Source organism: Branchiostoma floridae, chromosome 1 (assembly GCF_000003815.2).
Source record: "Branchiostoma floridae strain S238N-H82 chromosome 1, Bfl_VNyyK, whole genome shotgun sequence".
Taxonomy (NCBI): Eukaryota; Metazoa; Chordata; class Leptocardii; order Amphioxiformes; family Branchiostomatidae; genus Branchiostoma; species Branchiostoma floridae.
The window spans coordinates 5,571,872-5,587,559 of record NC_049979.1 but is presented as its reverse complement, the minus strand read 5'-3'; the positions used below and the strand labels follow the sequence as shown (position 1 = coordinate 5,587,559).

Here is a 15,688-nt window from a genome sequence, read left to right as displayed (position 1 = left end):
AATCTTTTTCCCTCCCTCCGTAAGCCATAATTTCCCGGGAGGTTGTCGAGATGACGCGATCCCGCATCGAGGGTTTGCTGGCTGCGTTTCCCAAGCTGATGAACACGGGCAAGCAGCACACGTTTGTGGAGACGGAGAGCGTTCGCTACGTCTACCAGCCGCTGGAGAAGCTGTACATGCTGCTCATCACCACCAAGAACAGCAACATCCTGGAGGATCTGGAGACCCTCAGGCTCTTCTCAAGAGTGGTCAGTATCAATCATCCAGTGTAGTGGTTCGCCAATGCAAATGAATACAGGGGTTCTGGCCAGGATCTTATTTTAGCGTAATGGTAAGGGCAAAGCGACCAACCGGGGGGGTGGGCTTGGCAGGTGAAGTATCAAACGTCCAGCATACTGTTAATGCAGAAACTTTCGCAGAGGTTTAATGTTCTCATTTTTCACGGTAGCCGCTTTGCCGTTCTTTTTCCCGTTACAGCGACATTAACATCCCAGTGAACTTTAATGCATTGACAGAAGTGGTTTGCCAAATGAATGCAGGGTTCTAGCCAGGATTTATTTTAGTGTAATGGTAAGGGCAAAGCGACCAGTTGGCAGGTGGTGTAAAAGGGGGATCTTTGCCATTCCACTGCGAAATTTTGAAAGTATGGAGTAAAAAGTTGGTATTGTAAGGGTACCCGTGAGGTGACATAACTCACGTTAACATCGGTAACATCGGTAACGTGTTAGCATCACATGTATTGATGTAATTTGAAGAATATTTTGGTGAGTTTGGATCATTTTTCATATTTGATTGACGTTGTTCAACAACTAAATGTTGAAAATTAGCGTAGTGGTCCTCATTTGAAAGTGGTGGTCACAAATTATAACGTAGTGGTTTGTTGCGCTAAAAATCCACAAGCTAGAACCCTGGAATGTGAATCAGACTTTTCATGACTTTTAAACAGTGCATAGCTCATTGACACATTTCCCTGATTGCAAACCATTGTTGGGCCGATGCCTGTAGACTAGGGCTGGGTATCGGTACAGCGTACCGGTACAAAACTGGTTTTTCGTATTGGACCGGTCCAGAAAAACCGGACCTGAAAAAATTAGGTGGACCGAATGTTGGACCGATTACAAAATTAACAGATTGTTTTATCAGGCATTCACACATTTCAGCGCTTGTAGATGGAGGAAAATAACAAGAGTGAAGTAGAGTAGAGTTTATAATAATTTCTACCAAGTTTTACAGCCAATCGTACCGGTGCAGTTAGCGTTGTATAATTCTAAAGCGCCAGTGTGAGTCTAATACTCCACCAAACAGATTTCTTTGTAGTAAAATGGACCATTGGTATGAGTCATACTGCATCAGGTCCAGGTTCAGGTCCGGACCTGGACCTAATCCTTTGGACCTGAACCGGACCTGGACCTGAATTTTCTGTACCGGTACCCACCCCTACTGTAGACTGCGTCAGCCTTTTGTTGACCCTCTGTGCTTCTGTTCCAGATTCCTGAGTACTGCAAAGTGATGGAGGAGTCAGAAATAGTGGACCAGTCCTTCCCTCTCATCTTTGCCTTTGATGAGATCGTTGCCCTTGGTTACAGAGAGAATGTGAACCTGGCCCAGATCAGAACCTTCACAGAGATGGACTCTCATGAGGAGAAGGTGTTTAAGGCTGTCAGAGAGGTACAGAAGGCAGATTTTCTTCATAGTTATTTTTAAAAGTTAGTAATATTATGTTTCTTGCTAACAGCACCAGAAACTTATACCCCTGTCACATTATCCACGATCTTCGGGCATATCGATGGAAGATAGGCCATATTTAAGATCGACAGAGGGTTGCGCGTATTTTTCACCTGAAAACCGTCCCTGTCACATGTAAGCCATACCTTGTACCTTGTACAATTGTTGTGCAATAAAGTTATTATTATAAGCGAGGCTCGTGCGATCGCCACATAGGCATGTTGTTTTCCAATTATGAATATGGTGACAATTTTGTACCATTGTCTACATTCATTGGCATACTTGTATGTATGTATGTGTTCATCTATGTCCTTTTTACTACTTAATTGCAATTAACAACTACTTAATTTCAAGTGTTTACCTGGTACAAGTATGAGTATTTCATCATTTCAGTCTTTTCACTTGTACAATGTGCCAACCACATGCATAAGGGAAATATTGCTTGAACTAATTTATCTGCAATATCCAATACAAAAATTTAACTCACCAAAATTTTCAACTGAACAGCACCAGTCTTTGTCAAGGAATGAACAATACACTGCTGTTGTTAGTCCAATTTTTGTGTTGGATATCACAGTTAAACTAGTTCAAGAATGACTTCTGCCAACACAGATGAACTTTCAAGTTAAAACTGAAATATTTCATTTATCGCATGCCTGTTTGTCTCTAGTCTCAAGAGCGTGAAGCCATCCAGGAGATGAAGAAGAAAGCCAAGGAGCTGCAAGCTGCGCGACGAGAGGCGGAGAGGACCGGGAAGAAGACTCCAGGGTTCGGGGGCGGGTTTGGAGGCGGTTCTCGCTCATCAGGGGAATCGGTTCCCGTCATGGCTGATGACTACAAGCCTGAGCCATCCAAACCTACATACACAGCACCCAAGTCAGTTGTACATGGTTTTTGTTTTGTTTTTTAAGTTTGTAAACACTTGATTCTATCACTTATTTATTCTGCAGGAAGAAAACCTTTACCAAACAGGTATCTGTAACACAGATTGCAATGTAGATCTACGCATGTTTCATCAACAAAAAGCAGTTACTCAAGCAACTGGATATGATTTTGGAAACATTCAGACATTTCAAACAGCATCTGTTTTTCTTAGTCACTGACACTGGATGCATGTTCTTGAACTAGTTTAACTGTAATGTCCTACACAAAAATTGGACTCACCCACGCCACATTTTTGACTGAACAGCATCGGTCTTTGTCAAGGAATGAACAATCCACTGCTGCTGTGACGTCACGTTATGCAGATAAAACATGTGACTTAGTGGATGCATGTTGTTTTGTGATTGATTGTGAAAGGCAAAGATTGTTTTTGACTGTATTTTTTGCTCCAATAGACCCAGCCCATCAGGCCGAGCCATGAAGCTGGGTAGTAAGGGAAAGGACGTGGACCACTTTGTGGACAAGCTTGTGTCCGAAGGCCAGGAGGTGGCCAGCACTAAGGCATCCAGGCAGTCGGCTCAGGCTGCTAAAATAGCCACTCCTGCTATTCACACAGAAAGGTAGGCTATAGGTTGTATTGCTACCCTTTTTCTTAAGTTAACTTCAAACCCCCTCATCTACGTGCAAGCACGTCTAACCCCCACAGAATGGGGAACAACAGACGATAAACTGGATAGGGTGTGTGTGACTGAACTTCAGTATATGTCCCAATCATGTTGTTTGTTCACATGTATGTATGTGTCCAGTGGCACCTAAAAAGCAGGCTGTAACCTGAGTGTGTTTTCACCCTGGTAAATAGATAAAATGAAAATGTCAACATATCGGTCAAACACAGGATTCATGTTAGTATATGTTGAGCAGTTCATCTGAACAGCTAATAAGAGTCTTTGTTTTTTGTGGATTTGCTTTCATAAGGCCACACCAATTTAATTTCTTGGTTCTCGGATTTCCCGACCCATTTTTTTCTGACTTGGAAAATAAAATCTAGTCCCAAGAAAAATAATATAGGTTTTCATTATGGTAATAGTAGTAATTAAAAATAAGTAAATGCAACACACATAATTTCAGTATGAAAACAATTCCTTTTATTCAGAACATCGGTATCAAATCAAAGGAAGAGATTCATTGGATAAATCATGCCATGAAAAGCTGAAAACTTGACTACTAACCTTGTTTTTTTGTGTTATATAAGCCTCATATGTTCACCACAGACTTTTTGCAAATTTTTATTTTATTTTCTTTTTCGTCCGCCCGCCCCAAAATGTTTCTGAAAAAATCCGAGAACCAAGAAATTAAATTGGTGTGGCCTACGTAATATTGTATGATCAGACCACACTTTAGTTGATCTGGAGATTCGCATCGATTCAAACATTTAAAGCAAGCCCTTATGTAGTTAGTGGAGTAATGCGTAAGAAGTGGTTTTATTTGTACCACTCTGAATGTGTGACGTCACTGCCATCCTTTGTTTTGATTTGCAGAACCAGACTACCACAACAATATCAAAATTTAAGTTATTATGATTGTAAAGGACTCAGTGTAAAGTGTTTAGTTACTTTGTTTTTATTCATTTGTCCCCATGACACCCCCAGTCCCACTGGACCTCTGGGAAGAGCGGCTAAGGCCAACAGGGCTATTTCAGTCTAAATAAAGGTTATTGATTGATTTATTAATTGATTGATTGTTACAGTGTTCATCTGCGCATTGAAGAGAAGGTGACCCTGACAGCCAGACGAGATGGTGGCCTGGACAACATGGAGATCCACGGCATGATCTCACTGCGCATATCTGACGAGCAGTATGGCAAGATCATCATCGCTGTAGAAAACCAGGAAGCCAGAGGAGCACAAATACAGGTGAGACTAGAGCTGTGTGCCTAAAGAAATTTTAGGCACAGGTTCAGGTACAGGTACATGGGTTTAATTACATGCCTGGACCTTTACCTGTACCTAAACAAGTTTGATCAACTATCTGTAAGTCATAAATGTAGCATATCTGAAGAGCAGTATGGCAAGATCATCATAGCTGTAGAAAACCAGAGGAGCACAAATACAGGTGGGACTCTGAAAATATGTGTGCACCCCGACCAATCGAATGAGGACATATCTCGGGAGTGCGTGCAGTCCTCTAGAAAAAAGGACAGTCCTCAACTTTCAAGGGGACAGTCCTCTTGGAAAGGGGACGCTCCTCCCTTTATACGGGGACAGTCCTCTGGAATCAGTAGAGTACTCGGAATGCCCCCATTCGATTGCTCAGGGTGATGTGGTATGTCTGGAAAAAAATTGTCACCAAAATTGGTCTCTTTCGATGGCGTCAGTTTTCTCCCAACAGAAGAAACATTTTACCAACTGAGAAACAAACAAGAAAAAGAAGCAGCTTATTTGCAACATGTTTACTGTCACCCTCCTCACAGGGACAACCAGTGGCAAAACCGCCTGCTTTCTCAACCGTCACCCTTAGTTTCTGACCACCCTACTTATAAATATTAATGAGCTTACCTTATATATGTGAGGTACCTTTTGAAAACTGAAAGGCCTTTTCTCTGATAGCTGACAGCTGGTTTGTGGCAACGCCCACAGGAACTAAGAGTGACGGTTGAGAAACTAGGGTACATCCAGACAGGTAATTTCCCTGTTGGATGGCCCTGCATAGGAGGATGGTTTACTGTAAATATGTAGAATTTACTTAAAAGTTCAGTCCTCATTGTACTTTTGATGACTTGACACAGTCCCGACATCAAATACAATTTTCATCAACGGCACGCTTCTTTTTTTGTAGACACATCCCAACGTGGACAAGAAGCTGTTCCAGTCGAAGTCCGAGATCGGCCTGAAGAATCCCAACAAACCGTTCCCCATCAACAATGACATCGGGGTGATGAGATGGAGGCTGCAGTCCAGCGACGAGTCCCTCATGCCCTTGTCAAGTCAGTACAGCTACAGGATTATATCCCAATTTTAATCTTCTAGCAGATCCTAAGATGGCATAAGATAGTACTAAACTGGCTAAGAAGTGTAGTCAACTAAGAGGTGTACATTTGCTGGTAGCCAAACACATGATACTATCTTATGATACCGTAGGATCTGCTTGGAGATTATCCAAATCTCTCATGAAATAGACAGCTGATGGTGTAAGGGAAGAGCTTTCTAGGAATAATATACAGCAACAGTATATACTCTGAGCTGTACTAATGTTAAAAGGTTGGGGTTTATTCCAGAAAAACAAAGTAAAGGATATAGATCTGCAGATTGATCACAAAGTAAACTTTTTCATATACTCTCATTATTGTAGGTGTATGGCTGATTTTAGAAATGATTGTTAAGCAGAGGATACTTAAGCCTCCGTAGCAGGCTCTCTGGGCCCTTTGCTGGCCATTTCTTTTTGTACTGGGCAATCAGCGACCCAGTACAAAAAGAAGTGGCCAGCAAAAGTGAGCTGAAAAAAGGCCCCAGAGGCTAAGAATACTTAAGTTCTGTTGTCTGATGAACATTTACAGTACATGTAACATGATGTGCCTGGTTTGTTGCAGTAAACTGCTGGCCCACTGAGAGTTCAGTACATAATTTTTATAACATGATGTGCCTGGTTTGTTGCAGTAAACTGCTGGCCCACTGAGAGTTCAGTACATAATTTTTATAACATGATGTGCCTGGTTTGTTGCAGTAAACTGCTGGCCCACTGAGAGTTCAGACGGATGTGATGTTAATGTGGAGTATGAGTTGGAGCAGGAGCAGCTGGAACTGAATGATGTCGTCATCTCCATTCCTTTGCCGTGAGTAGTACTGTGCTGATACGTATATTGTTGTTAAGGACCAAAACTATGAAACAGACTGCATTCCTATTTCATTCTTTTTTAAGAATATTTAGTTAAGCCCAATGAGGGATACAAGAAAATTTACATGCATTGCAATTTGGAAGTTAGGTCTGCTTGTACAACTTCTTCTTACTTCTTTTTAAGACAGTTGTAAACATAAGGGCAGATGTGGTAAAAAATACATCAGGCTGCATAAGGAAAATGTATTGTATATACATGTACCTATACTTTTTGTTTAGCATCCACAGAATGCAGTCAAACCTTCTCACTGGACAGTGACAAACGGTATTATAATCTTGGTGCCTTCAAGGGTGTACCCGGGGGAGTCACCACCTCAAATACCAGACCATTTGTGCACGCAGACGCTTATAAATTTTTTCGTTTTTCCCTCGAACCATTCCACAGTGGAATACCCTGCCTGGCACAGTGGTAATTGCTCCCACCATTGAGTTCTTCCGTGCCACGCAGGAGGCCTGGCCGCCCTAAGCTGGGTCCTCAACTAAACAGCCCCCACATCCCAATCCACCCCCAGCCCCTACGTCGCCCCTTGCAGGGCTACTATAAATGCGCAAACTTTCGCGGTGGTTTAATGTTTTAACATTTTTCCATGGCAGTAAGAGAATACAGTGCATGGTGCTACCGCGAACTTTAAACCACCGCGAAAGCTCCTTTTTCCAGCTACCGTGAAATTAAATCCCGACGAACTTAAATGCATTTACAATATTTTGTGCTATTGAAGAAGATGATAATGATGATGAATGAAGACCTTTATTGTACATACATACCCACTGGGTTCGGTACAGGTCGCAACAAGATATACATGGAATATGTACAATGAATCGACAATACTCAAGAATCGTATTCTACTGCGTGAATTCGACTTCTTCTCGTTTCTTTGTGATATTGAAAATATACAAACAGATATGCTTTATGAGTAAAGGTTTGTCTAAAGTTGTCTATATTACTTAGTTGTATGAAGTGTGGGAACATGGGTTCTATCAGTCTATAGAGTTCAGCTCTCTCTTGATGATGATGATGATAATCCTGTGTTGTCTGTCCCTCCCAGGTCTGGAGGTGGAGCGCCTGTTGTGGGGGACCTGGATGGAGAGTACCACGTGGACAGCAGGAGAGGCATGCTGGAGTGGAGGCTACCGGTCATCGACGCCTCCAACAAGTCGGGCAGCCTGGAGTTCAGCTGTCACGGCCACTCCGACGACTTCTTCCCAGTCTCCGTCTCATTTGTATCCACCAAGTCTTACTGTGATGTCATGGTAGGTTTTTACTTCACATTACTAAATCCACCTGTTTTTCTGAAACACCCTCCTTATCTTTGTTTTGTAGCTTAGAAAAAATTCTTCACTGGTATTAGGTAATGCAAAGAATACTTTTCATATGGAGCTAATATTTGATTACCATGTACACTTTATCATTGTGTACAGGTGAGTGGAATAAGGATGGTGGACGGTGGCCAGCCAGTCAAGTACTCATCAGATACAGCATTGCTTGTGGAGAAGTACGAGATACTTTAACATGGCAGAATGGATGGTTGGGGCACAACAGGGGGAGGGGGGACAGCATCCATCAAAGTCTTCAATTAGAATGATAAAAAAAAGTACTTTCGGGCCTGATTGTAAATGTTTCAAATTTGTAAGGGAAACTGTAACAGGACAAGAAGATGGGGAGGGAAAATGGAAAAACGTGTCACATCAAGAACATGGTATTGTTAATATACAGTTATGTAGTCAACCTGAAGAACTCTTCAGCTGTTTCCATATGTAGTCAGTATTAGTATCATTGACTCTATCAGGGTAGTATATTTCCATGTGTATCTCTGTCACATCAGTATGTGAAGGCCTCTTTTTACATTGTGTAAAGAAGTAATGTTTACAATGCATTCCATCAGACTTATTAAAATGACTGTAACGTTACACAGTACAAACTGCAGTGGATCTTCCGAGTGCAAGACTTTTTGCTTCAGACATGGGAATCCTTGTAACAAGATGATTTGAACTTTCTGATAGGAAAAAGGTCTTTGCATCACTGATACTGTACCAACACTAATGGTAAATTGAGATAGCAAACTGAGAAACAAAACTCATGCAAGTTTACGTTCTTGATTCAACTGTGACTTGATACCATGTTCTTAATTTATTTTGTCCAAAATTTGTATTGTGACACATCCTTGGTTTGAATTTCAAACACTGTTTTACATGTAACAGTATGATGAATGGGTCAGAAGAGTGAGAGAATTGGGGAGATGAAAGAAATCGTAGAAATATGAATAAAACCAAGAGTAAATATAGTGTTAAATGCATTGTTCATGTTTCATTCTGACAGTTGTGGCCCACACTCTGAGACAAATAATGTTTTAAGTGGCAATAAGATATATTATCTACACTGGGTTTCTAACCCAGTCTTTCACACAAAACTCAAAACTAACATTTTTTTTTCTCATAAGAGCTTTGGAAAGAAGTATTGGATAAGCTGGGGCCTTACAAATGGGAATATAGATTGATTTTAGACACATTCATGTTGGAAGGGAGAGGACACCACCATGCTTATTACTTTTATGTAGCACAGCCACAAGATAGTGAACCTTTGTATCCGTCAGAGCATTATGCACATCCTGGTATCATTATGCCAAGATGTAAGACCCCAAGTCTAATATTTCTGTATCTACATTGTATATTGCTATAGCTACGATAGTATTGAGTATTGAGTATGAAATAAAAAAAAGTGTATTTGGAAGAATGAAGTTTTACAGTTTATTTCGGTACAATATAATTACATGTCACAGCTGTGTGCAAACAGTCTTCATGAATCATGAAAAGGTTTTATGTTTTACCTCTGTGCACATGTAGTATATGTAGGGATGGGTACCAGTACAGAAAATTCAGGTCCCGGACCTGAACCTGGATCTGAGTCAGTATGTAAAATCTTGTGAATGGACAATACTCGGGACAATTGTCCATTCCGCTACAAAAAAATCTGTTTGGTGGAGTATTTGAGTCCCACTGGCATTTTAAAATCCTACAAGGCTAACTGCCACTATACAATTGACTGTAAAGCTTGGTAGAGATTACAATAATACAACCTGTAATCCCCAAACGTGTGAATTTCTGCCCATATAACCTTTTCTAATAGGTGTAACATCCGGTCACTAAATTTTTACAGGTCCGTTTTACATCTGGTCACTAAATTTTTACAGGTTTTACAAGTTTTTTCTGGACCGGTCCAATAAGAAAAATTGGTTTTGTACCGGTACCCACCCCTAAGTATAAGTATAGCAAGTACATAATGTTCTCACTGCAGCTACACCTGTCAGTTAAAAAGTAGACTTCATTCTTGTACCGTTGGACATATGACTGTGGACTAGGCAATATGATCAACAAAAATATCCTCAAACTCATGGCAAAAATGTCCCTGAGAAAATTACCCAAGTCAGCATTAAACCATACTTATGACAATACGAAATCATTGACGTTGTGAAGTGCCTACTGCAACAACTGGGGGAAGTTTTGACTTTTGACTGAAGCATTTCTCAGCCATGATACTGTAATTCCTGATTTGTTCAATGTACGTCAGTTTTCACCGTAACATGAACTTAGCATTACCGATAACAAGTAGTTTATCTTCAACATAAAGGTCACTTCACCAAGTTCCGGTGGAGCGGCAAAAAATGTGACTTGTCTGAATCCACAATATTTTAATATCAGACGTTGCAAAATTTAAAGGTTGGTAGATAATTGGTAAGAATATATATCCTATCAGCAAGGAGGCGAACCTCCTTGCTATGAGTGAGAAAGACAAATGCTAAAAACAACCTTGCTATTTGAGATGAGGAACATCGGCCAATGTAATAAAATGAAAAGTTGGATGAATGGATTCGCAATTCTTTATTCCTATATCAACATAACAGATGCTTATAGTAATAGCGTAACACTCAATAGTTCGGTATACATGTACTAGTATGTAAGACTAATAGGCATTGTTGCACACCGACGTCTTCCTTCGCACCACTGCCGTCCAACCGGTCTGGCCACATCCGAGGGCGCCGGGACGGCTCAGGGGTGCTCTCGGCGATGACTCGGAAGTTGGCCACCCGACTGGCGAGGGATACCTCGTTACCGGTGAAATGTCTTAAACTTTGCGACAGGCAAGTCGAGAGATCCACGTACTGTCTCATTGGCACCAGTGATTATACCGCTGTAAGATGTTCAGTGAGTTTCCGATGATGTAAAGGAAGAAGAACATGGAACATGGCAGAACATTTACCGGAGTGCACAGTTTGGACTGGGTCGCCTAGGTATGTCAATGGCGGAAGCAACCACTTTGAAATGTTGGACAAGATTTCTCGCCGCGCACAAGACCATCGGAACGCTTCTGAAGCACATGTGGCTTGAACTCAATCGCTCCCAGTCTGGTTCACTAGTGAGCAGTTGATTGCATGCTCAGGTGAGAGACATATTGATACTCTACTATCAACACGGTGGCGCCAGAGTTATATCGTTCACATGACCATGTTTGTTCTGTAAAACCTGTCACCAACACAGGTTATACGAAATAGCCGCAGTTCACACTGGTTCCAATCGGACCGACTCAAAGTCAAACACTGACCCCTGTGCCGCATAGTCTTTTTAGCGAATACCCACAAACGCCCACTCTTGGGAAGTCCGCGCTGCACGAATCTCATTTTTTTTTTTGCTTGGAATATGTCCACGTTGTGCTCCCATGTATTAATCCTGAGCTTCAAGTCAATCCATCGATCCGAAGTGAAATAAATCAAAGTTGACGATTTTCGATGGTCTTTTTAGCCAAGGAGCTTTTATCAGATAAAAGCTCCTTGTTTTAGCGAACGCCCAGCAAAAAAATTTTTTAGCGAATGCCCACTATATCTACAAAAATATCGGTCGTCGCGAAACAGCACCTTCACCTACCACCACAAACATGTTCAAGAAGGTGTCCTATCGATGTGTACAAAGTTTCCGTGCTTTACAAGATTTCTAAGTCCCTTTTTTTTGTCAAAATGTATGGCGCCGATACTCCAATACATTAACGATACGAATTCAAAATGGCGGACTCGTCAACTTTGATTTATGTCACTTCGGGTCGATGGATTGACTTGAAACTCAGAATAATGCATCGGAGCACAACGTGGACATATTCCAAGCAAAAAAATGAGATTCGTGCAGCGCGGACTTCTCTAGAGTCGCTAAAAAGACCCTCCCCCCTTGTGCTCGTCCCCAAACTTCTCACCCAGTTGGAGAACTTCGGTCTCCTTTTATATTATCTAACGTTACCCGGACAGGAATTCCTCCAACGGCATATTACTCATACGTTCCATACATTCCTGTATCTGTTATCACAGGTTTCTTAGAGTTCTTCTTATCTCCTTACATCGACTCGTTTTACATTTAAGTTTGCCGTCTACATGACGCATGTATAAACATGACACTATGGACTGTGGAATAGCGTAAATTCCTGTTGGACGCCATCTCTTGACTGTTGTACCGAGTGAAAGACGTTGAAACTTTGTAAATTTTCACATAATTAGCGCATCGTTCGAGAAGAAGAGTTGCATATGTTTAGATTAAGTGTTTATCTTCGACATTACCGATCATTCCCGTCTCCCAGTAATTGATTTACGAACCCACAGACACTCGCAGACGTTGTCTTGTTATGCAATACATTAGCAACAAATATTTTGGCTAGTCATAACCGATCTATTCCATACAATCATAGTCAACACCATGACGCATCCTTTCATACAGCACACAGAAACCTCCAAAATATCAGTCAAACACAAATACTCTTTTGAAATATATTTATTCCATAACTTCACCAGAACTACTGTACTTAAGTCCCATTTTACATTGGGCCGATATTGAAACACAACCGCCGCCTTTTGGTTTGAGGCTCAAAACTCACGTCGTATCGAGACTCTCGCTTCCTTTTCGAAGCAAGAGTGAGTTGCCCGAAACATTCAACAACTTGATACTCATCTATTTCCATCGGTTCAATTTCATGCTCATTATCAGCTTCACACTCATCTATTTCCATCGGTGCAACTTCACACTAATCTATTTCCATCGGTTCAATTTCATGCTCATTATCAACTTCACGCTCATCTATTTCCATCGGTTCAATTTCATGCTCATTTAAACCATTGGTCTGTTGTGGAATATTCATTGTCATATCATATTATGCTCGGCATTTATAATAATAATTTATTTATTTATTTATATAATAATATAATAATATAATGATATAATAGTAATGGGGCTGTTTAACGTGGTGGCCACGTTCATGCAGCAAGTTGAGTACTGAACAGACCAATCATTGAGCCTTTTGCTCAACCAAGGACGTTACATCAGATGATGTAACGTCCTTCTCAACCAAGGACGTTACATCAGATGATGTAACGTCCTTGGCTCAACAGACCAATCATTGAGCCTTTTGCTCAACAGACCAATCAGGCTGCGCGACCCTGATAGGTCATAGGTCGAATCCAAGATGGCGGCGTTTGACTTTCTGTTGGACGCCCGTTTGAGGCAGTTGACATGGTCGCGTAAAAAAAAGATTAAAAAATCGCGGTGGCCCAAATCAGGCTGTCAAAGGTGCCCACGTAATCCCCACGAGTTGTTCTAAAGCCTACAGTACTCGTCTTGATTCAAATATTATTTCGGGACGAGATTTGAAGAGTCAAAGTTAGCCTTCAAACTGGCTCTTTATGCCTGTTTTCGGCCTCGATTTCGCACTGCATGGGGGTTTCCGTGCAACCGATTACGATCATATACTTCCGGGTCGTACGAGTGAGGTCATTGAACGCGGGTCACCAGGTATCTTGACGGTCTCAGTCTGCGCTAGGTTAGGTAGAGGAGGATTCAAGTCAGGCTTACGCATATTGTTAAATTAGGTTTGTTAAGGGACTCTTGGCGAAAGTATGTTTGAACTTGCAGAACGTTTTTTAAGTTTGTGTTTGTTCGTATCGTCTCGGCCCACGTTGCGAATCTGCAACGGTTGTAAGATCCCTTCCGAACGAACTATTAACTGGCATTCTCGTAGACATCAGGAGACAAACTGTGTTAATTTGAATAACACATTTATAGAACAGTGCTGTAAGAAGTGTATACAGGGAACTAATAGCGGAAAACGTGTTCGGGAGACCTCCTTGGGGAGACAAACTGTGTCAATTTGAATGACACACTTACATAATATAAGCGCCGTAAGAACTGTATGTAGCTTAACTAATAGCGATAAACGTGTTTAGGAGACAAACTATGTCAATTTGAATGGCGCACTTACATCATAGCGCCGTAAGAACTGTATGTAGCTAACAAATAGCGAGAAACGTGTTCAGGAGACAAAATGTGTCACTTTGAATGACACATTTATAGAACAACGATGTTAGACCTGTATATAGCTATTAAGTAATCGCGGAAAACGTATTCAGGTGTCAAACTGTGTCAATTTGAATGACACACTTTGTTACACAGAGTAAGAATAGAGCTAACACCCCTACCCATTGTAATAGAATAGCCCATCATGCATATTCAGAAGCAAGCCACCAAGAGAAGCTGAGACCTGAGATTCTCCCTCTTTGCCATCTGGACTGCATTGAGCATATACACGCTTTGTACGTACTAACCATAAGTAGAATAAAACCATGGAAATGCAGTGAATCTGTGGTAATTCATGACGTACAAAGTAACATGGTGTCAGAAGTGCCCTTCAGCAAGTTCAGGAGAACTGAGAAGGCGAAACGGACCTGAAAAGGAGCAGAAGACAGAAGAAGAAGACAGAAGAAGACAGTCTCAAGTCAAGACGGAAGGACAGAGAGAGCCAAAGTCGACTGCTAAGGAGGCAGCTAAGTCTAATGTCTTTCTTCAAAGATAGCATCCAAAGAATGCTAGTCTAAAGAGCTCCAGAGAACTTGAATGTGAAGAATTATGAAGAATTTCCATTGTGAAATTGTGAAGAATTTCTAGACAGTCTGAGCCAGGCATGTGCGCAGGCATAACGGCTCCATTGTCTTAGCGTGTCCTAGTTCCAAGGACAAATTCCTTACCGTCTGGAAAGTTGACAGGTAGGAACTCTGCTAAAGAGCATGATCTAAGGTCAGAGGTGCCAGGAACAAGCATATGTCAATGTCTAGTTACCGTGCCGGCAAGTGACAGCATCAAAACAAGCACAGGCGGCAGGTCAGGCAAAGGACATTTGTTGAAATAAACATGGCAGATAGTCGTCTATTACCGGTGCCCAAACCTGTAGAACTGACAGGAGATGTATCAGAAAATTGGGAAATTTTCAAAGATGAATGGGCCAGCTATGAGATTGCTACAGAGAAGAACAAGAAACCAAAGGAAATCCGAGTAGCAACACTGAAGACCGTAATTGGTAGAGATTGCCTGGACATTCTAAGGAACTTAGATATTCCAGCAGACCCTGGTCAGCCAGATGCAGACCCCAGGCAAGACCCAGATAAGATTATAGACGCCTTAGATAAGCACTTCAAGCCTCTGAAGAACACTGTATACGAGAGATACAAGTTCAATACCTGTGAACAAGCACCAGGAGAAAGTATTGAAGTGTACGTGGCTCGCTTGAGGAAACTAGTGTCTACATGTGAGTATGGCGCTCTGAAAGAGGAGATGCTGCGCGATAGAATCGTGCTCGGAATCTGCGATAACAAGGTGAGAATGCGACTGTTAAAGCAGAAAAACCTCACATTGCAAGCAGCACTAGAAGAGTGCAAGACAAGTGAGACAACAAACAAACAGATCAAGGCAATGCAGACTGCAGAGACAGTGCATTATGCCAAGACAAAGCCAAATCCAAGTCAAGGCAAAGCAAAGACAAAGCTCCAGCAGCCACACAGAAGGATGCAACCACAAGTTAACAACTGCAGTTACTGTGGAAGAGCCCATGCTAGAGACAAGGGTAAATGCCCAGCATTTGGAAAGAAATGCGCGAAGTGCGATAGGCCCAACCACTTCGCCCGGGTTTGCAAAGCATCCAGCAAGAAGATAAACATGGTACAAGACAACGTGGCAGAAGATGACGAAGAAGTGTACACTGTAGGCTCTGTGTCAAGCAATAACAAGAAATGGTACATAGACCTGAAGATGAGTGATGGAAAATCTCTAAGCTGTCAGATTGACACAGGAGCTACAATGCAATGTGATTAGCGAAGATGACTTCCGGAAGTTC

At 41.7% G+C, this 15,688-nt stretch overlaps 1 protein-coding gene across 1 annotated transcript in view; it reads left to right on the top strand.

The window, feature by feature from the left end:
* LOC118419627 (coatomer subunit delta-like) overlaps positions 1–9,216 on the top strand; it is a 10,291-nt gene extending 1,075 nt beyond the window's left edge. The window contains exons 3-11 of the mRNA XM_035826102.1: positions 25–248; positions 1,489–1,668; positions 2,396–2,601; positions 3,063–3,227; positions 4,355–4,520; positions 5,443–5,590; positions 6,328–6,436; positions 7,545–7,749; positions 7,918–9,216. Of these exons, the coding sequence (XP_035681995.1) occupies positions 25–248; positions 1,489–1,668; positions 2,396–2,601; positions 3,063–3,227; positions 4,355–4,520; positions 5,443–5,590; positions 6,328–6,436; positions 7,545–7,749; positions 7,918–8,007 (1,493 nt within the window). The 3' untranslated portion in view covers positions 8,008–9,216. The remainder of the gene's footprint in view (positions 1–24; positions 249–1,488; positions 1,669–2,395; positions 2,602–3,062; positions 3,228–4,354; positions 4,521–5,442; positions 5,591–6,327; positions 6,437–7,544; positions 7,750–7,917) is intronic.
* The last annotated feature ends 6,472 nt before the right edge of the window (positions 9,217–15,688 follow it).